Source organism: Corythoichthys intestinalis, chromosome 7 (genome assembly GCF_030265065.1).
Source record: "Corythoichthys intestinalis isolate RoL2023-P3 chromosome 7, ASM3026506v1, whole genome shotgun sequence".
Lineage (NCBI taxonomy): Eukaryota > Metazoa > Chordata > Actinopteri > Syngnathiformes > Syngnathidae > Corythoichthys > Corythoichthys intestinalis.
Genome location: NC_080401.1, coordinates 56,765,921 through 56,788,754, shown reverse-complemented (window position 1 = coordinate 56,788,754; position 22,834 = coordinate 56,765,921). Strand labels below are relative to the sequence as shown.

The 22,834-nt window shown below is 39.2% G+C and overlaps 1 protein-coding gene across 1 annotated transcript; it reads left to right on the top strand.

Moving 5' to 3' along the window:
- Nucleotides 1–16,924: 16,924 nt before the first annotated feature.
- On the top strand, nt 16,925–22,586 carry barhl2 (BarH-like homeobox 2). The gene is made up of 3 exons (XM_057841711.1): nt 16,925–17,878; nt 19,372–19,600; nt 21,522–22,586. Exons 1-3 carry the CDS (start codon nt 17,332–17,334, stop codon nt 21,844–21,846), a joined length of 1,101 nt encoding a protein of 366 aa, XP_057697694.1. The 5' UTR covers nt 16,925–17,331; the 3' UTR covers nt 21,847–22,586.
- Nucleotides 22,587–22,834: the final 248 nt, after the last annotated feature.

The following is a 22,834-nucleotide window of genomic DNA, read 5'->3' as shown; positions in this document are numbered from 1 at the left end:
CAGCGGCTTGCAAAAAAACACGCGTATCGTCGATGGGGGTCATTAATGGCGGGGCGCCATGTGGACGAAAGTCTCGGTACGGCGAGATGCTTATCTGACAATTCGGGGTGCGTTGGTGCTTGAAGGGGACTCGCTTTTTTTGGGTCTGAAATCAGGTTACCATGCTCGGTCGTAATTTGACCTAGAAAATCGTGGCGGGTGATAAAGAATATACCGTCCCTGACAAAAGTCTTGTCGCTTATCCATTTTGTAGAAACAATTGCTAATAATTAGGGCTGTCAAATGATTAACATTTTTAATGGAGTTAATCACAGTTTAAAAACAGGGCCGGCCCAGCCTATACGCAGACTATGCAGCTGCTTAGGGCCCCTGACCACTAGGGGGTCCCCAGTCTGGCAATTGTTTAATTGATATTTTATTTTGTTTACTACAGTTTGCTTTAGTTGACTTTTGTGAGTTTTGATACTTAATTTCAAGCTTTAAAAAAAAAGTTCTTCCTTAACTTCTTTCTTTTACTCTTTTAGAAAAAGGTTTGGCGCTATCTACTGTATTGGATTGCATGTATGGGTTTCACAGTACACTGTGACGAAATGGTGGGCCAAAAATATGGGCCCCTTGGCATTATTTTGCTTAGGGCCCCAAAATGGCCTGGGCCGGCCCTGTAATGAAGTAATCAGTAAAGTAATTAGATTACTTTTCTTAGGCATAATCAATAATTAAATTACTTTTTCAAGTAATCTGTGACAACACTGATTACGGTTAATTAATTTTTAAGCAGGGCCATTTTGGGGCCCTAAGCAAAATATTTTTGGCCCACCATTTCGTCACAGTGTACTGTGAAACCCATACATGCAATCCAACCCATACGTCCATATTTTGTATATTAATCAGATTTTGTTGCACTGCATACTTCAAACTTCTCACCCCAAATGATTGTCAGTACTTACAGTAGATAGCGCCAAACCTTTTTCTAAAAGAGTAAAAGAAAGAAGTTAAGGAAGAACTTTTTTTTTTTTTTTAAGCTTGAAATTAAGTATCAAAACTCACAAAAGTCAACTAAAGCAAACTGTAGTAAACAAAATAAAATATAAATTAAACAACTGCCAGATTGGGGACCCCCTAGTGGTCAGGGGCCCTAAGCAGCTGCATAGTCTGCGTATGGGCTGGGCCGGCCCTGCTTCATTATCAAAGTAACTAAGTTACTTTAAAAGTAATCTATCAGTTACTTTTGACCCATTTTTCTCCCTTTGCCGCCTCAACATAAGAATGACAACAGAAAAAATGTCATCACATGTAACTGACTTTCCGATGATTGAATTTAAAGGGGAATATCAGAATTTCGCGCTAGCTTAGCCACTCCGGGGCCCTGAAACTAAGAAATATCTGACAAACTGCTTGGAATTTGTTGGAATCAACTCCACCGACCAATTAAACCCCGCTAACTCGAAGATTAAGCCTAATGTCAAAACTTCTGAATTTCGGGTTATGGTTAACAGCATATCAGTGCCAATGTAAAACAATGCAAACTGACAACAACACACAAGTGGATTGTATAGTGCTATAAACACAAAGGTGGTGGCGGGCGCGGATGCGCGTGCAGCCGTGCACATTAACAACCCGGAAGTACTCCTCTCAACACACACGCGGTCAATTTGGCCACAAAACGTGGCGGCAACTAAGCACATTACACTCAGTTGGAACACATGCCGCAGATGCTAAACGAACACATCACCTCACGGCATGAATGTGCAACACGCATATGATGTAAACAAAGCTTACCAACTTGGAGCGATGACTGCCCGTCGTTGCTACGGCAAAGCTACGAAACGGCCGCGCATGTAGGGGGTCCAACCTTTTGCTGATACCCTCCAGAATGAAGGAAAAATACTCACTTCATTCATGGATATCCACAGATCAACATTCCCTCGCAACGTCTCAATACTCGGCGCGAATGTCCACGCGCCTCAGTCCCACAACACGTGACGCGAGACCAAAACAGGAAATAGCTAAGAGGTTGTCATGGAAACACGTACCGGGAACCTTTTAGCATTTTCTATTCAAAATGCTCTTCGTACATGACTACAATATTCTTCATTCTACATACGTTATGAGGCAATGAAAAAATAGTAACGCAGACACATTAAGGAAACTAACTTTAATCAGATTACTGGTGTATAAAAATGAACGCGTTAGATTACTCATTACTGAAAAAAGTAATAAGATTACAGTAACGCGTTACTGACAACACTAATCGTAATTAATCGCAATTCAAACCATCTATAAAATATGCCATATTTTTCTGTAAATTATTGTTGGAATGGAAAGATAAGACAAGACTGACAAACGTTCAACATACTGTACATAAGTACTGTATTTGTTTATTATAACAATAAATCAACAAGATGGCATTAACATTAACATTCTGTTAAAGCGATCCATGGATAGAAAGACTTGTAGTTCTTAAAAGATAAAAGTTAGTACAAGTTAAAGATATTTTATATTAAAACCCCGCTTAATGTTTTCGTTTTAATAAAATTTGTAAAATTTTCAATCAAAAAATAAACTAGTAGCTCGCCATTGTTGATGTCAATAATTTAACAAATTCTCATGGTGATGAAGCCCAGAAAATCAGTCGCACCCAAGCACCAGCAGAGGGCGACAAAACAAAACAAAAAAACACAAGTAACAAGTGCACATGACACTGTACTGTCATTTTAATCCATTTTGAGCGGGGCATGTGCGTTAATTGCGTCAAATATTTTAACGTGATTAATTTAAAAATTAATTACCCCCCGTTAACGCGATAATTTTGACAGCCCTACTAATATTCTGACTTTTAATGATTCCGTTGGTTTCAGAAATGGCTCATATGAAAGCTAAGGCCCTCCCAAATGATGTTGAATGTACAAAAATATATTTGTTACACTGAAAAAACATCCATCATTTAATGAAGACATAAAGGTCAAATTTTGGCAAGACTAAAGTTTTGTCGCTTACAGAAAGTGAAAATTGAACAAAAAATGTACTTCAAATACAAAAATATGTTACACAACATAAGCCATTGGGAACTTTGAGGTAGAGATTGAAGTATGCGATGGAGCACCATCCTGCAGCAGAATTTGTCCCTTTTTATGGTCAGGAATAGAGATGTCCCAATCGATCGGGATCCCGATCGATCGGGTCCGATCACGTCATTTTCAAAGTATCGGAATCGGCAAAAAAATATCAGCCATGCCTTTTTTTAGTATAAATATCTATATTTAATTAAATCGTTTTCTAATTGTATTTAACGTTACAGACATAATATGTTTCACTCTTCCAGAGTCTTTAGTTTAGGCTTATGGTAGGGTTATCAAATTTATCCTAATACCGGCGGTAATTAATTTTTAAAAAAATGTATCACGTTAAAATATTTTACGCAATTAATGCATGCTCTGCACGACCCACTCATGCATTGTCGCGCTCAGTCTGTAATGGCGCCGTTTAATCTGTAATGGCGCCGTTTTACCTATATAGAGAGCAGAGGTTGCGCTAGACCTTTTCGTTGTCCGTCATTTTGACTGACAGGGTCATAAAAATCCGGTCATAATCTATTTTTACCCGTCACTTAAATTTTTAAAATGACTATATCTTGATGCAGTCACTATATGTATATACACAATAATACAATAATACTTTATAATATAAAGTAACTAACATTAGTGCAGTCATGGATTACAGTAAGCAGGCCAGTACTGTGTTTCCATATATATTTTTATTATATTATTATATACAGGATATATATATATATATATATTTTTTTTTTTGCCCCCCAAGTGGGACCTTCCATGACCCTAATACATTTAATAATAATAAAATATTATATAATTCAATTATATATGTATATATATTAGAGCTGTCAAACGATTAACATTTTTAATCGAGTTAATTACAGCTTAAAAATTAATTAATCGTAATTAATCGCAATTAATCGCAATTCAAACCATCTATAAAATATGCCATATTTTTCTGTAAGTTATATATATATTCTGTAAAATAATTTGTTGGAATGGAAAGATAAGACACAAGATGGATATATACAGTGGGGAGAAGAAGTATTTGATACACTGCCAATGCCAAAACCCATTGGCAGTGTATCAAATACTTGTTCTCCCCACTGTACATTCAACATACGGTACATAAGGACTGTAGTGGGCATTTCACTCTACTGTCATTTAAATCTGTCTATGCTGCCCTCACTCCGAAGCGTCTACTTTTTCCAAAGCTAGACAGCTAGTGAACGACGCCTTAATAATCAGACTTCTTCCTTTTTCATCTGATTTATTAATAAAATAGCCTCAAACCATTGTCCTATTTAGACCGTCATAAAACTACAAAAAAAAAAAGTACACAAGCATTGCATTAGCAACAACGTTAGCTTAGCACGCTATACAGGTTCACTAAACATAAACAAAAAGCGTCTCATACAAAAAATACAACATTTTGCTTACTAACATAATATGTACATTCTTTACAACAACCATATTTACGGACAAATCTTGTCCAAGGATCATATAAGCACAGCATTACAACGTAGGCGTCAGCCCGAGACATCGTGCAGCCATATTAAACTGGCAAGAAAAAAATAAACCATGTCGCAAAGCGACCACAAGAGTTCGCTGTTACAGCACAAAAAGCATTGCTGTAAAAAAAAGGCAGAATACTGTCTGAGCGGGACATGTGCGTTAATTGCGTCAAATATTTTAACATGATTAATTTAAAAATTTAATTACCGCGCGTTAACGCGATAATTTTGACAGCCCTAATATATATATATGTATATATATATATATATATATATATATATATATATATATATATATATATATATATATATATATATATATATATATATATATATATATATATATATATATATATATATTTTTTTTTTTGTATTTATTATTATTATTAAATAAAAATGCACGTTGATACGACGCACATAAAGTAGGGTGACCAAACGTCCTCTTTTGCCCGGACAAGTCCTACTTTCACGTAGTATCCTCGTGGTCCGGGCGGGTTTTATAAATTCATAAAGATGTCTGTTTTTTATGATTTTTCACGGGACCAATTTGAAGAGAATCCCTCCGGCCGCTGGGTGGCAGCGCCTGCCTGCGATGACATGAATCCTAAGAGTAGGGAGGGAAGGAGTAGTTCTTCCTGTTTTTGTTGGCAGTTTACCCCTATCATGAGGCATGACCGCCATCTACTGGGTTGACGATATGGCCACAACGCCTGAAGTTTTTTACGATAAATACGTATATAATGGCAACTGTTGACTTCTGTCGGACCTTTGACTGTAAAATCCCATTTGGTGTCGCATCGTTGCGCTGCCGATGATTGTTAACTTTTATAGCAAAGTTTGATTTTTGCCTCAGCTAGCTATTACTAAGCTAAACTGCGCTAGGCATTATGGGAAACGTAGTTTTAACTGCTACGTTTGGAAACATGCTGGTTGAATAGTTTGTCAGTTTATTTCGGTTTTTGTTTGTGTGCAATCTAGAACATTGAATGAGAATATCAGTTGAATGGGAATAACAATTTGTCAAGGACAATTGTCCTTATAGTAATCTATAAAAATGTTTAGTTGGCACATAGCCTACTGTGTGTATGTGTATTGACTGGACTACATTTCTATGGGTCTGCATTATATATTATATATAGATATATATATAGATATATAGATATATATATATATATATGTAATTATTAAAAAAAAAAAAAAAATTTAAGTCATTGTTTATTTATTTTTTTTCAAACTGCATTTTTCCATCCAGAGTGAGGGGGCACACTTTAAATATCTTAAAGTGATATAGGCATCTTCGAGTGAACTCAGAGTAAAATTCAAGTATCTTGAGGCCGGGCTGAGTGTCCTCTTTTTTGGAAATCAAAATATGGTCACCCTACATAAAGGCAACTTCCAATTTTTTAAAAAATCGTTAGAAAGTTGTATGGACTTACAATCCGCTAGCTTGTTGTTTCCTGTTGTCTTCTGAAATACACCTGTGTGACGGCGCATCAAGTCTTCGTTCATAGCCGACGTGCTACCGTGGTATGCGAGCTCAGCTTAGCAAAAAGAGTACACACAGTGGTGGCACCCTCCATAGTTTCCTTGAAATAAATACAGGCTCTTGCTAGTCTGGTCTGCTTTTTTGGCTTTATGCCGCTTATACCATGTTACCAATTCTGCCCTTCTTGGTTATTGGCGGCATTTTCAACTGCTCGCCGCAGTGAGGAGTGAACCGGTGATTCACTTGATTCGTTGTCATCCTTCACTGCATCAGTCCCTCTTTTTTCACCTCTTTTATCAACACCATCATCGTTTTGGGGCTTTTGACATTTTTCCGAGTAAGGCCAACGACGTCATGCATCAAGAGAGACAATAGCTAATTAATATGCTCACTCGCCACCCTGTGGTCTGGGGTGTGAATTGCAACCTGTCAAAATGAGAGATGGACTTCAGTTTTTTCCGTCACCGTTGTAAAAAACCGGTCAATGACGGAAAATATTACGGCGACCCCTGATAGAGAGCTAAAAGGCAGCGTAAAATGAGCAGAGTGAATTTTGGCAGCCTTTGGAGCCTTTTTTTAATTGGCTAAAACCTTACAATCCCTCTCCCTAAGATTAAATATCATGGGAAGCAATGTGGGGAAGTAAGGTAGCAATTGATCTTTATCTTAACACCTATGTTATTTGCCAACGCAGAGAAGATATAGCAATTGATAGCACTACGCACAGTCATGGTTCCACTTCCCATCATGCATTTGGGCATGACTACAGTATCATTTACTGAAAGCTCAACAAATACACTAGATGGCAATATTTAGTCACAATATACAAAGTCACAAGTCTTTCCGTGGATCCCTCTAACAGAAAGAATGTTAATCATGTAAATGCCATCTTGAGGATTTATTGTCATAATAAACAAATACAGTACTTACGTACTGTATGTTGAATGTATATATTCGTCCCAGTTTTATTCATTTTTTTCTTAATGCATTGCCAAAATGTATATGATCGGGAAAAATTATCGGGAATGATTGGAATTGAATCGGGAGCAAAAAAAAGCAATCTGATCGGGAAATATCGGGATCGGCAGATACTCAAACTAAAACCATCGGGATCGGATCGGGAGCAAAAAACATGATCGGAACAACCCTACTCCAAACCCTTTGTGTGTTAGATGCTATATATAATTTTTTTTCTCACTCTTTTGCACTGTTTATAACCTGTTTTGACCATAGTATGTGTAAAGGTCAAAAACGCCAATGACCATACCTGCTGTTTGTGTTGAATTTTCAAACATAAAAACTATTCAATCTTATTTTTTTCTATTGAATGTTTATCCTAACAAGTTGAATAAGTATTATCAAGCTTCAAAGCAGTTGGCCCAGCATGTTTGGTTGTCAATGGGACATCAACATTACCCATCCATCCATCCATCCATCCATCCATCCATCCATCCATCCATCCATCCATCCATCCATCCATCCATCCATCCATCCATCCATTATCTTCCGCTTAGTCCGGGGTCGGGTCGCAGGGGCAGCAGCTTTAGCGGGGAACCCCAGACTTCCCTCTCCCCAGCCACTTCAGCCAGCTCCTCCGGCGGGATTCCAAGGCGTTCCCAGGCCAGCCGAGCGACATAGTCTCTCCAGCGTGTCCTGGGTCGACCCCGGGGCCTCCCGCCAGTGGGACATGCCCGGAACACCTCTCCAGGGAGGCGTCCAGGAAGCATCCGAACCAGATGCCCGAGCCACTTCAACTGGCTCCTCTCAACGCGGAGGAGTAACGGCTCGACACCAAGCCCCTCCTGGGTGACCGGGCTTCTCACCCTATCTCTAAGGGAGAGCCCGGACACCCTGCGGAGGAAACTCATTTCGGCCGCCTGTATCCGGGATCTTGTTCTTTCGGTCACGACCCACAGCTCGTGATCATAGGTGAGGGTAGGAACGTAGATCGACCGGTAAATCGAGAGCTTCGCCTTTTGGCTCAGCTCCTTCTTCACCACAATGCACCGGTGCAGAGTCCACATCACTGCAGACGCTGCACCGATCCGCCTGTCAATCTCCCGCTCCCTCCTACCCTCACTCGTGAACAAGACCCCAAGATACTTGAGCTCCTCCACTTGGGGCAGGATCTCATCCCCGACCCGGAGAGGGCATGCCACCCTTTTCCGGCTGAGGACCATGGTCTCGGATTTGGAGGTGCTGATCTTCATCCCAACCGCTTCACACTCGAGTGCGAACCGCCCCAGTGAGAGTTGGAGGTCGCGGCTTGATGAAGCCAAAAGCACCACATCATCTGCAAAAAGCAGATCAACATTACAAATTTTGAAAAAAGATTTTGGGATTTTTATGTCTTTTTGTGTTCAAAATGTGGATTATTTTTGGGTCAGTGAAGAAAACAAGTTTGGACATGAAGTTCAAGGTGTCCTGAAAAAAGGGACCCAACTTTGCCATTGTGAACTATTTTTTCTTTGAAATGTAAAGGCAACATCAAAGGCATGCAAATTTGGCCAAAATAGGCTTAGGTGTTGAAGGGTTAAATACATTTTCTGAAATTTCCCTAAAAGTTGTTTTACTTCATCATTTCAGGGTTTTCTGGGGGAAAAAAATCAATTTGCTGCAAGATGAAAGCGTAAATTGACTTTCTAAATAAGCAAATTGTTCTCCGTAGTAAAAAAATTGACAACATTGACAGGAAATGACGTGTTATGGTGGCTCCTTTCCGGGTAATCCGAAATGGCACCCCCCACTCTTCCCGATTACCTTGGCGAAGCGTGAACGCGCACGTCAGGAACGTGGCGGTAATTATTTGTGCGCTGCCATCAGCACGGATCAATCAGTGTGGAAGGCTGCTGGCGGAAGACGGCGAGCTCCGCTTGATTGACAGCTTTGGTAATGACAGGATTGTACAACCACCCCTCCCCCGTGCCCTCACCGACACCCACACGAGCTTGTCAGGGAACACGCTCCGATCAATGCGCTCGTCATGTCGGAATTATTCGCCGCGGTGGGAACGTCACTTGCGGTGAACGATCACGTTTCATTGCCAAAGACGCCGATAGACGTCCGATCTGTTTGTAATAGCAGTCCAAATGGATTGGATTTCTATCACCGGTGAGTTAAATTTCACCAACCATAAGAGAATTTGGAATGATTAATCAGAGATTTAATTAAGATACGATACCATGTCTTTGAAAGACGATACGATATTTGCCATAATTCGAGTCAAAAGGCCTTTAAAACACTCAGTTCCATTTAAAGAAGTGCATATGACACCAAAAAACATGGTTATTTCATATTATGCTCCTGAATTAAATGGACCGCTTGGATGTGTGTGGAAGCGATCGATATTGAAGGGAAAGTTTACCGTTCTCGTACACGCCATATAATTGTTTGCATTAGTATAACACATTCATTTAACTATAGTTAAGGCAGACTCCACTCAGTGGCCTTGAACACAAAGTGAATCACCTTATCGGCACTCATGAGGGGGAAAAGGAAAAATGGTACCGTTTCTCGTAGGCACCGTCTAACTGTTTGCATTACTCGAACACACGTAATATAATCAATCAGGGAATAGTATCATTTCTCATATTCACTGTAGGACTGCACGACTCTAACACACCTAATGTAAAATAAATAGCACACCATAGTTTAAAGAAACAGAATAGATACACAACGCCATCTCATCACAGAAGCCCAAAACGTTTGCGCCACGAGCAATATTGACGCACCAACTCTGGCAATCAGTCCTCCCGACAAACGAACAAGGACAAAGACTAGCGCGCTTTGTCCTAAAACAAGTAGTGCCAGCCCGGATAACAAAGTTGATAGCAGGCGCTTGTGACGTCAAAACCAGAGTTGGTCGCTGTGGCAACCACATCCCATCCACGCACGAACCTAAACAGCCCGAAACCGGCCAGAGAGGGATGATCCCAAAGCAACGCCTGGACACATCTTCGGCCGGCCCACGGACTTAAAAAGCACTGGATACTGAGATAAGACAGATTTTGCTGCTCGTAAACACGTAGCCTTGTTTTGGATCCAGACTTTTCCCTCCGTCGTCTGTTTTTGCCTCGTTTTTTGACCATTGTCGACGAATAAATTGTCAACCTGCTTTCGGCGAGTCTTTTTCAAACTTTTGGAACATGGAGTCAGTACAAAGGGTTAATATCAGAGATGAACGCGCGAAGTTCCGCCTTCCCGGTTGACGCGCGCGGAGGCAGCTTTGGCAAAGCGGCACTTTGTTCAGCTGGCTGGTACTAGCGGCTCCCTGAGTTTACTGAACGGAACATACTTATAGCTGCTCTGCCATTGGATATTGCTTTGCATTCCTGGCATCCAATTGGCTACGAGTGACCTCTACTGTCTTTTATTCATTACTCTAATCTTGTTTTTTTGTTTGTTTGTTTTTTTCGTTATGTACTGATTTTATGTTTATTGTGCAATAATCTAATTGTAATTTGCATTTGTTACATATTTGGATGCATTTTTATGCATTATAAAACATTTATGTCTGAATTTTGGATTTCTTGGAATGGATTAAGGCATTTACATGTAAAACGTCTGTGCTTACGGAATTTTGAGGTCACGAAACTACTTCCAGAACCAATTATCGTAATTGTCACACTATAAGGCGCCACGCACCAAATCTGACACAAAAATGGCATGTTTTCACAGATAAGCAGCACTGGACTACAGGCCGCAGCTGTCATCACTTTATTATGGGATATTTACACCAAAAGATATCAACCGGTAACACTTTATTTGACAATGGGATCATAAGACTGTCATAAAAACATATGAACCACCGTGAAGCTTTGGAACCAATTCACTGCAAAGCTTCATTGCTTCAAGAAGCTTCATTTGGCCATCACTACCCATCACTCTTGGGGGTTACAGCCAACCTCTGCTGCCACCTGCTGTAAGCACTGTTGTTGTCCAACATGGCTCCTAGCATGCATTGCAGCGCTACAGATGTAAATAACAATCAAAATTCATGTTCTGCGCTAATCATTTCTTCACTTACTGTTTCAGTTGTTTTGTTAGTTGCTAGTTAAGGTATTTGGTAACACTTTATTTGACAGTGGAGCCATAAGACTGTCATAAGACCATCATAATTATGACATGACACTGCCATGAGCATTAATGAATGCTTATGACTGATGTCATTTTGTGTCATCCGGCAAATTATCTCCATTTTGAATGGATGTAAAAGATCTGAACTGGACATAAATGGAGTTAGTGACATAATTTGCTGGATGACACTTAATGATATCCGTCATAAGGATTCATTAATGCCCATGATTTTGTCTTATGGCAGTTTTATGACACCGCTGTTAAATGAAGTGTTACCTATTAACCCAATTAAATCAACAAATAAGCCGCACTCGACTATAAGCCGCAGGATTCAAAATGAGTAGCGGCTTATAGTCCGAAAATTACGGTAATTTTGTATGTAGAGGTACCACTGCATACTAGGGCTGTCAAACAATTAAATTTTTTAATCGAGTTAATTACACCTTAAAAATTAATTAATCGTAATTAATCGCAATTCAAACCATCTATAAAATATGCCATATTTTTCTGTAAATTACTGTTGGAATGGAAAGATAAGACACAAGACGGATATATACATTCAACATACTGTACATAAGTACTGTATTTGTTTATTATAACAATAAATCAACAAGATGGCATTAACATTATTAACATTCTAAACAAAGCAATCCATGGATAGAAAGACTTGTAGTTCTTAAAACATAAATGTTAGTACAAGTTATAGAAATTTTATATTAAAACCCCTCTTAATGTTTTCGTTTTAATAAAATTTGTAAAATTTTCAATCAAAAAATAAACTAGTAGCTCGCCATTGCTGATGTCAATAATTACACAATGCTCGTGGTGCATAAAATTAGTCGCACCAAAGCGCCAGCAGAGGGAGACAAAAAACACAAGTAACAAGTGGACATGACACTGCTGTCATTGTAATCTGTTTGAGTGGGGCATGTGCGTTAATTGCGTCAAATATTTTCACGTAATTAATTTTAAAAATTAATTACCGCCTGTTAACGCGATAATTTTGACAGCCCTAATTCAAACACATTTTTTTTCTATTGAAGCAACTTTTTTTGGATTAAATAATAAAGACACAAATCTACCTCCATATGGCTCCACCCACGGGATACAATTTTTGTATCTAACTACTATGTAACTACATTGGCACGATACCGGTGGGCGTACCATACTAAATGGATGATGATCTTGGTGAAAAGTATAGCTGTCCTGCCAGAAGTCTAATTTGGAATTCCCCTCAAGAAAGATGGGAAACAAAAATGGATGTAAACAATCACCTGCTAATCATACGCATATATTCTGGACATGTCCTAATCTCGCTGTTTTTTGGTGCCAGACTTTGATACTCTGGAAAATGTGTCTGGCACAAACCTGGGGAATGACCCATACATTGCACTTTTTGGCTGCCTTTCTCTATTACCTGTTCTACAGTGGGGCAAATAAGTATTTAGTCAACCACTAATTATGCAAGTTCTCCCACTTGAAAATATTAGAGATGTGTGTAATTGTCAACATGGGTAAACCTCAACCATGAGAGACAGAATGTGGGGAAATGCCAAAAGTGTCCCCCTGCATAAGAAAGTACACATCCAGGCCCGTCTGCGGTTCACTAGAGAGCATTTGGATGATCCAGAAGAGGACTGAGAGAATATGTTATGGTCAGATGAAACCAAAATAGAACTTTTTGGTAGAAACACAGGTTCTCATGTTTGGAGGAGAAAGAATACTGAATTCCATCCAAAGAACACCATACCCGCTGTGAAGCACGGGGGTGGAAACATCATGCTTTGCTGCTGTTTTTCTGCAAAGGGACCAGGACGACTGATCTGTGTAAAGGAAAGAACGAATGGGGTCATGTATCGAGAGATTTTTAGCGAAAATCTCCTTCCATCAGCAAGGGCATTGAAAGTATGACGTGGCTGGGTCTTTCAGCATGACAATGATCCCAAACACACAGCCAGGGCAACAAAGGAGTGGCTTCTTAAGAAGCATTTCAAGGTCCTGGAATGGCCTAGCGACTCTCCAGATCTCAACCCCATAGAAAATCTGTGGAGGGACTTGAAAGTCTGTGTTACCCAATGACAGCCCCAAAACATCACTGCTCTAGAGGAGATCTGCATGGAGGAATGGGCCAAAATACCAGCAACAGTGTGTGAAAAGCTTGTGAAGAGTTACAGAAAACATTTGGCCTCCGTTACTGCCAACAAAGGGTACATAACAAAGTATTGAGATGAACTTTTGGTATTGACCAAATACTTATTTTCCACCATGATTTGCAAATAAATTCTTTAAAAATCAAACAAAGTGATTTTCTGTTTTTTTTCCCCACATTGTGTCTCTCATGGTTGAGGTTTAACCATGTTGACAATTAGAGGCCTCTCTAATATTTTCAAGTGGGAGAACATGCACAATTAGTGGTTGACTAAATACTTATTTGCCCCTCTGTATCTGCAACAATACGCCATTTAATCGCTTTCAGGACCCTATTAGTGAGACGTCTTATTTTGCTGAAGTGGAAACATGCATTTCATATAACAGTTGGCTCAAAGATGTTCTGACTCACTTAAAGCTAGAAAAGATAAGATTTTCACTTTTTGGTAGGGAAAATATCTTTCACAAAACCTGGCAGCCTTTCAAAGACCCCCAACCAAATATGAAAAAATAGATTAATAAATCAAATTAAATAAAAACCTTCACGTCCAAGAAATTCTAACCACTTTCACTCCTGATTAACCCCAGGGGTGCTAATAATTGTGACACACATTATTTGATGTCAAATAATTATTTCTTTATGTTGGATTTTTCCCTCACTGAATAAATGCACTTGTATTGAAGGTTGGATTTTTCTCTTTTTTTCCATTAAGGTCCCATATTATTTAGAAAAAAATATATATTAGAAGCTAAAAAGCACATAATTATTATAAATCCAATAATTATGGAGGCCACTGTGCTTGCCAGTATGTCGTTAGGTTGTTGTAGCATCAGTTATGCATTTCATCCCAAATGAATGCATTTATTTTGTTTTGTTAAATGTAGGGCTGTCAAATTGATCATGTTACGGGCGGTGATTAATTTTTTAAAATTAATGACGTGAAAATATTTATCGCAATTAACGCATTCGCTGTACGACTCATTCACGCATTGCAGCAAACAGCCTACAATGGCGCCGTTTTACTTATATACAGAGATAAGAGGCAGAGTGGAGTAGATACAAGCATTCATTTGGGCCGTGCTTTTAATTGGCAAAAGGTTTTTCATCTCTCCCACAGCACCTATAAATATTGTGGGAAGCGACGTGGGGAAAAATGATAGGAGTTGATCTTTTTCTTAACACCCTGAAGTGTACCCAACTCAGAGAAGATATAGCATTTGCAGCCACCACACAAAATCATGGTTGCACCACTTCCCATTATGCATTTGGGCAGAACAGTTAAGTCGTTAAGGTATCATTTACTGAAAGTTCAACAAATACATTAGATGGCAATATTTAGTCACAATATACAAACTCACATTTATCCTTTAAGAATTACAAGTCTTTCTATCCGTGGATCCCTTTCACAGAAAGAATGTTAATAAAGTTAATGCCATTTTGTGGATTTATTGTTGCAATAAACAAATACAGTACTTATGTACAGGATGTTGAATGTATATATCCGCCTTGTCTTATCTTTCCATTCCAACAATAATTTACAGAAAAATATGGCATATTTTAGAGATGGTTTGAATTGCGATTAATTACGATTAATTAATTTTTAAGCTGTGATTAACTCGATTAGAAATTGTAATCATTTGACAGCCCTAGTTAAATGTACACCTTATGCCTAATATATACATAACACAATAAAACAGAATTGTTGTGGAACTCAAAATGTTGTCTGGACAGTAATGGACTAGGCACATTAAATCATTAGTAACATCAAATATTACACTATACACCAAAGTATATCAGTAGCCGTGTCCTTAAGTCTTTCTTAAGTTTTCCCCTGACCTTTTTACTGCGACAATATAATGAAAACCTGAAATTATGGCTTTTAGTTTTGGCCACCCCAAGATTTTAAGTGGCCCCATCTGGCCACCCCTATGAAAAATTTCTGGAGGCGCCACTGGTGGCGATTACCACCCCATGCCACCCTGGTAGATCCGCCCCTGCTGGTGACCAATCCATGGTGTATTTCAACTTTCCTGAACAGGAAAACTCAAACTTGGTTGACATTTTTGTTCTTTTCAAATATTTATATACATGCAAATAAAATGTAAGTAGCTCAATTATGGATAAACATAGTTCATTTTTCAATCGTAATGCCTTCAGTTGGTCTTACAGTCACGTGTAGTCACATTTAAAAAACATGAAATGAATAAATAAACAATACAAATAAGATCAAACGTCTTAGGCCTTTATTTTCAAGTCTCAGTAGAACATCAGACAAATCCATAATAAAGCAATTTAATGATTATAAGTGAACAATTTTGTGCTCACTTATAATCCTCCTTTTTTGTGTGTGTGTAATTTGCAAGAATATCAATTCCCAGTTCCCATGTTCAAGGCTCGGACGCCCATCGCCGTCAATGGCAGTGAACGTGTTAACGAGTCTTGTTTGTTCATCAATCAACTACGTGATGCGTTTTGTTATTTTCCTAAAAAGTCATTTGGAAAACCCGCCCCTCCCTGAATGGCTCTCTCCGCTTTGATTGACAGGCCGAATGACGCAATGCTGTGATCTCCGTGACGTCACACAGACGCATTTCAAGTCAAGTCACGCATTTTTTGTCCGTTTCCTTTCTAGTAGTGTCACTTTTCTATTTGTTTTTTTAATCTGTTGGCATGTGTCGCACTCAAACCAGTTTTCCAAGCGTTTTGTCGCCCTCGTGTGGCTAAGAATGTCAAGACGCTTTCAGGGTTGATTCTTGCTTGTATTCGCCGTTTGCTGCATTTTATTTTTGTTTAAATTTTAATGATACAACACGAAACGTCTTTTCATTCGTTTAGTGTATTTTAATTCATTGATTTGGTGGAGTTTTATACGTTTATGTATTTTTTAAGGCAGGTTAGTGTTTTTAGGAAACAAATTGTCCAATGAATCGCGTCTTATTTCATTTGAAAGGTTAATTATGACAAATTACGCTTTAAATGTGAGTATTTTAATCGAAACATGATTTCTAAATTGGAGGAAATTTTTAAACACGCAGATTTTTAATAGTAGAACGTTAAATTAACAACATTAGAAGAGTTTAATGCATTTGACACAACGAAAGAAAATCGATTTTATTATAATAATACAAATTAAGACACCATACAAATGAATAGGGATTAAATAATCCATAATTTTAAATGTACAATGAAGCAAAAGTGTTCATTTGATTTTACAATTTGATATTACAAGCTTAATGACCGTCGAAGCCTGCAAAAAAAATGTTTTAAAAAAATTATTTTGGCTCCATTTGACGTTAATAGACGTCCAATCCACTTGAACAGAGAGGTTGGCAACGATCGTTCGATCGTTGCCAACCTCCCAGTTTAGTGGATTGGACGTCTATAACCGTCAATGTCAGTGAATGAGCGTGGGGCAAAAGTGTTCCTACCATGACGCCGGAATTAAATCTCCCATTTTTCCCCCTTTAAAAAAAAAAAAAAAAAACAAGTCTCCATTATTTTGACGGCTTAGGAAGTCAAATCTCGCCGGTGTGGCCTGAAGAGTGAAAAAAGAACTTCATTTCTGCGCCTCGACGTCGAGAACCGGTTTAAAGAAGCCGTTTCCTGATTGGCCGAACCTCAGCCAATGAGGATAAAGGAGCAGGTGGATGAAAAGAAGCAGAAGAAGGAGGACGACAAGAAGGAGGAGGAGGTTTTCTTTCGTTTTTGGAGTGCTATGAAGAGACAAGTAGCCTCGCCGTGTTTATTAGAAAGGAGAAAATATTAATCGGCCCCCTCTGTGACGTCACCCTGGGAAGTCATTGTAGCGAGCGAGTGGGGCGATTAACGGCAAAAGGTTCGAGCGAGTGAGGAGTGCGACGCCGAGGAACGGACGCTGGAGCAACTTTGAATCAACTTGCGAATTTGAATAAAAAAGCCCAAAAAGGCGGGAGGGTTGTTCGTGGATGCCGTGGAAGTTCGGATTTGGGACTAATTTGCCTTTTTTTGCTTCTTGTCCGGCTCCGCGTCCACTTTTCGGGCGCGTCCGGGCTGTTATGACGGCTCCCTCCCGCTAAGATGGAGGCATCGAGCGGCTCCAGTTTTGGGATCGACACCATCCTGGCGGGCGGTCGGGCCTCGCCGCCTCCGCCGTCGCCTCCGCCGTCCTGCTCGGACGCCGACACGGTGGCGGGCACGGCGCCCTCGTCGCCGCTTTCGGTCACCGCCGACCACCCGTCGGACTCGGAAGGCGGCAATCTCCTAATGCACCACCACCACCAACATCATCATCATCATAACCCGCATCAGCACCACCACCTCCAGCAGCAGCACCCGCAGCATCTCCTCCCCGCCGCCGGGCCGCTGCTGGCCGGGGCCGGCTGCAGCGCCCCGCGGAGCGCCACCTCGTCCTTCCTCATCAAGGACATCCTGGGTGACGGCAAGCCGCTGGCCGCCTGCGCGCCTTACAGCACCAGCGTGTCCATGTCGCCCAAGGGCGCCGAGAGCGCCTCGGCCCCGGACGGCTTCCGGCCCAAGCTGGAGCTCCAGGATGAGCTCGGCCGGGGGGCCAAGATGGAGCGCCGCGGGGACGACATGCTGCTGCACGGCGACGTCAAGTGCAACGGTACGGATTTGCCAAAAGACCCCCCCCCCCACCACCCCGAAACGTGTATACGCGGAGCCTCCCTGGTGGCTCAATTAGAGAGATGATTGTTACTCCTGCAGGCAGGAGGAGAAAAAAGGGGGGTACAAATAGATTGACATATTGATTTTTACAACAACACGCGCCTCAGCTCAAGTTCATTTAAAAGTTGACGAAAGTGATTTCCTTTGGGCTTCGCGAAAAGGAAAAAATGCATTGAAGAAATCCAGCATATGCTGCTTGGTGTCAAAACACAAAAAAATCCATTTTAATTTCATTTCAAGGCCGTAAAAAACAAATTTAGCGTTAAAATGAGAAAACTGCCCACATTAATTCTTCAATTTAAATACTACTTCATAATAAGTTTACTGCTTAACTTTATAGTAAAAACACTTAAAACGTGAGAATTTGATTATCTTAAGAAACACTTTTTAACTTGGTTAAACCGTTAACCTGCACATTACTTTTTCTATTTATAGAATGTTTTTAATTCATATTCTATTCTTAAAGTTGCACAAATGACGATGCTAAATTTTCAGTCTAAGTAAGCTATAATTATGCAATTACAGCTCTAGAGCATATATTTTTCTATTTATTTATCATGTCTATCAAATACATATGCATTGAAAAAAATAACTGGTGGATTTACACGATAAAACCACTGTAACAATTTGCACTTACTTGCATTATTAAGTTCAGTTCACAAGCAGTAAAATGTAATTAATAAAAGTAAGTGCAAATTGTTACAATGATTTTATCAAGTAAATCTACCAGTTATTTTTTGCAGTGTGTTTATACTAAAGTGCCACGTCCAATTTCGTTGCTCACAATGTTAGGTTGTTGACAATCACAATAATGACCAATTTTATTCTACCTATTTTATTCTATTATTGTTGGAAACGTTACAGATTTGAATTAAAAGGTTCGAAAATGAAGTTGGAGAATCTTTTTTGCATTGTATTTCTGCAAGAATAACATGCAAAAAATGTCAAATTTAAGATGTACATATGCAAGAACACATTGTAAAATTATATATATTTATAAATTCTATTTTTTTATGAAAAAGGCGTATTTATGAATGCATGCAATCTGCAAAGAAATGCATTTTCAAGCAAATATTAGAATTTTTCAAGGCACAACCATGAAAATTTCCATTTCAAGACGAGAAGAAATGCATATTTTCAAGTCCCGAGATTTATTAACATTTATGTTTCAGGTTAAAAAAAAAGAATTCAAAATACTGTAAGAAAACTGATTTATTTGAAGTAAGTTGCACGTTAAATCGGACATTTGAGAAGTGGTTTGAACATTTCCATTGGGAAATGTGCTATATTTGCAATGAAATCGTGTGATTTTTCGAGAAAATAAGTACAATTGACGAAAATAAAGACAAAAATTAGACATTACTGCACTTTCACCAGCAGAAAAAAGCCTTTTGAATGGGTTAGTTACTGAGGGTGTTCATTGTCGTTCAGGCAGCAGCAAAGAGGAAGGCGAGCGCGAGATCTCGAGCAGCCGCGACAGTCCGCCGGCGCGCACCAAGAAGCCCCGCAAGGCTCGCACGGCCTTCACCGACCACCAGCTCAACCAGCTGGAACGCAGCTTCGAGCGACAAAAGTACCTGAGCGTGCAGGACCGCATGGACCTGGCCGCCGCGCTCAACCTCACCGACACGCAGGTCAAGACCTGGTACCAGAACCGAAGGTACGGACCAGCTTCTGAATTATTGATCGTTTCCATTGATTTTTTTGGAGTATCCAAGCGCTTTTCATCCATCAAAACCACATGGAAATTGTCGTTTAATATCATTTCCATTGCGAATGAGTAATATTTTCCATCCTGATCTCTTAAGATTAATAAGTATTCTTAATATGATCAATGCTAAAATATTGTCTCGTTTCATTTTTGATGTTGCCACCGAAAATGATTAAAGTTGCTGACTTATGCATTTATGCAAAAACGATCATTAGTACCTGATGTCATTAAAATGCTTGCTATCATCATTAGCATTAGATTATACTGTACACATAACATGACTGGCATTTTTAGTATACAGGAATAAAGTTATTTCGTTTTAGATTGTACATTCAAATATGAAAAAATATGAAATATAATTTAGCCTTTTTATAAAAACATAGGAAAATATGAAAGCCAATTTTTATGATGTCATTAAACATTACCTGCAGGCTCTTTTCAAATGGATTAGACGTCTATTGCCACCAATGACTTAAAAATTATCTATTTTGTGCTTCATACACGAGTCAATATTATGTTATTATACTGTTATAATATATTTAATATGAAGACAATTTGGATGTGTCTTATTCAATTAGTGAAAAGTGCTTGGTTTTGGGATACAAGCACTGCCTGAACATAGGACTCTCATACACATATTTAATATTATCACATCTATTCTATTCTATTCTATTCTATTCTATTCTATTCTATTCTATTCTATGTAGGCCCGCATGCCTGAGGTTTGCCACCATTGACCTCGTGGCAATTATGTAATTAGCATTCCTAAATAAAAATGTTACTTAACATTATAGGGTCAAAGGTGACGGGGATAAAATAACATTGAAGTGTTGGTCATTTATATATGGCCCTCAATCGCAAATTAACTATTAGCATAATTTTTTTTTTCTTTTTAATTATTTGAATAATATGCATTTGCATTTGATTGAATATACGTTGTTTTAAAAACTAAAAATGATAACAAGCAAAATGTAAATAAAAAGTTCTAAAATTGCTTAGTGACTATACATATATGGCACAGATAATAAGTTGGACACCTCCAATTTTGATTTTTTTCTTTTTCTTTTTTTGGGGGGGTGTCTCACATGAAAAAAGATCTTTTTTGTTTTTGAGTTCATAATTATAGCACATTAAAACGTTTTTCCTATAATATGGCATGCAGTTTGGATGGATGAATGACCATATATGGCCACCACCTTCATTTTTAAAAAAATGATTTGCATAATGTGAATTTTCATCTGATTCACTATACGTTGTTTAAAAAAAAGTAATAATAATAAGCAAAAATGAAATTAACAGTCCGAAAATTGCTTAGTGACTACACATATATAGCCCCAATAGGAAGTTGGCTAACTCCAATTTTGATTTTTTTTTTTTTTTTTTTAGTGGGGGGTGGGGTGTCTCACATTAAAAACAAAACAAAACATATTTTTCTTCCCCCCCCCTTGAGTTCATAATTATAGTACATTAAAACCTTTTTCCTATAATAATGACATGCACTTTGGACTGATGAATGACCATATATGGCCACCATAATTTTTCCAATCGTACATTATGCTCATATTTGGCTTTCATGCCAGATTGACTTGGTTTTTTTTGGAAGTGAATATGACATATAAGCATTTCTGCTAATTCATTGTACATGCATATAAAGTTGCACATACCGATGTATAGGCATTTTAAATGATTTAAATAGCATTTTTACTTCTAATTCATTAGAAAAACAAAACGCATTTTATCCAAATTTTTATTCTAAATCAAGAAAATCATGTTTTATCTCCTTTAGAACAATCTTTCAAGTTCTCACACTTTAGTTCAAATCTTATAACAATTTACAAATCCTTCATATTTTGTCGTGTGGCGTCTGCAGGACCAAATGGAAGCGTCAAACAGCGGTAGGCTTGGAGCTCTTAGCCGAGGCCGGCAACTACTCGGCCCTTCAACGGATGTTCCCGTCGCCCTACTTCTACCACCCGAGCCTGCTGGGCTCGGTGGACGGCAGCACGGCGGCGGCGGCCGCGGCAGCCGCTATGTACAGCAGCATGTACCGGACTCCCTCCGCTCCGCACCCGCACCCGGCGGCTGCGGCCGCGGGCATCCAGAGGCCGCTGGTGCCCCGCGTGCTCATCCACGGCCTCGGACCCGGGGGCCAGCCGGCACTGAACCCCCTGTCGGGCACGCCGCACGCGCGGTAGGGACCTCACTTACCCCCATTCCAACGAAAAAACTCCCACTAAAAAGACATTTAAACCCACAAAAAAGTGGGCAAAGGAGATATTTAACTCTGGACTGCTCGCGTCTGATTGTTCGTTTTTTGTCTTTTTGTACAAAATCCACTTAACATTAGCGAACAAACAGTTAAAAGTTTATTATTAGATGGAGACGAACGGAATGAATAAAGACGTCATGCAAACGTATGCAACACATTTTCGTGTTTTTATACCAAAAAAAGCTTGAAAGTGTACTTGTTGGACTTTTTTTTATGCTTGGATGTTTGATACACGAGACCAATAATCACGTTTTAATGCCTTTGACGGCGATAGGCGTCTAATCCATTTGGACGGGTTGGAAAAGATCGCAAATCCTTTCCAGTCCAAATGGATTGGACGTCTATAACCGTCAAGTGCAATCATAAGGTTGCTTATTTTCCCTCAACTTGGTTAAAAATATTATTTTGGAATTTTCCACTCGCATCTTTCAGAACAAAAAACAACATATATCTCAGAACTAAATGCGTTTTATGACGTAATCTGCATTTATCAACATAAATTCACTTTCAAAGCTAATTTAACATCCCAACAAAAATGTATCAACCTAATTTTGTCAAAAAATCTTGACTAATATGAGTTTCCAAGAGGTAAAAAGTGCAAATATTTCCATTTGCGGCAGATCATTTTTGCGCATATGCATGACTTATGCGCCGTTATGATTTATTTATTGCACTCCGAGGCTGGATGGGTGGAGGAGGGGGTGTTTTTCAGGCAAGGAGGGGGGGGGGGGGGGGGCTTTGCGCTTCATTAACAGCCTGCAAGCCAAACAGAATTAATGTGGCGGCATAGATACCTGCTCATCCATTAGACGCCTTGAAAATAAAGACAAAAAAAAAAAAAACAACAACACATGAAATATTACATGCAAACGATTTTTTTCTTCATATGGAATTCGTTAGGTGTACGGGTGGGT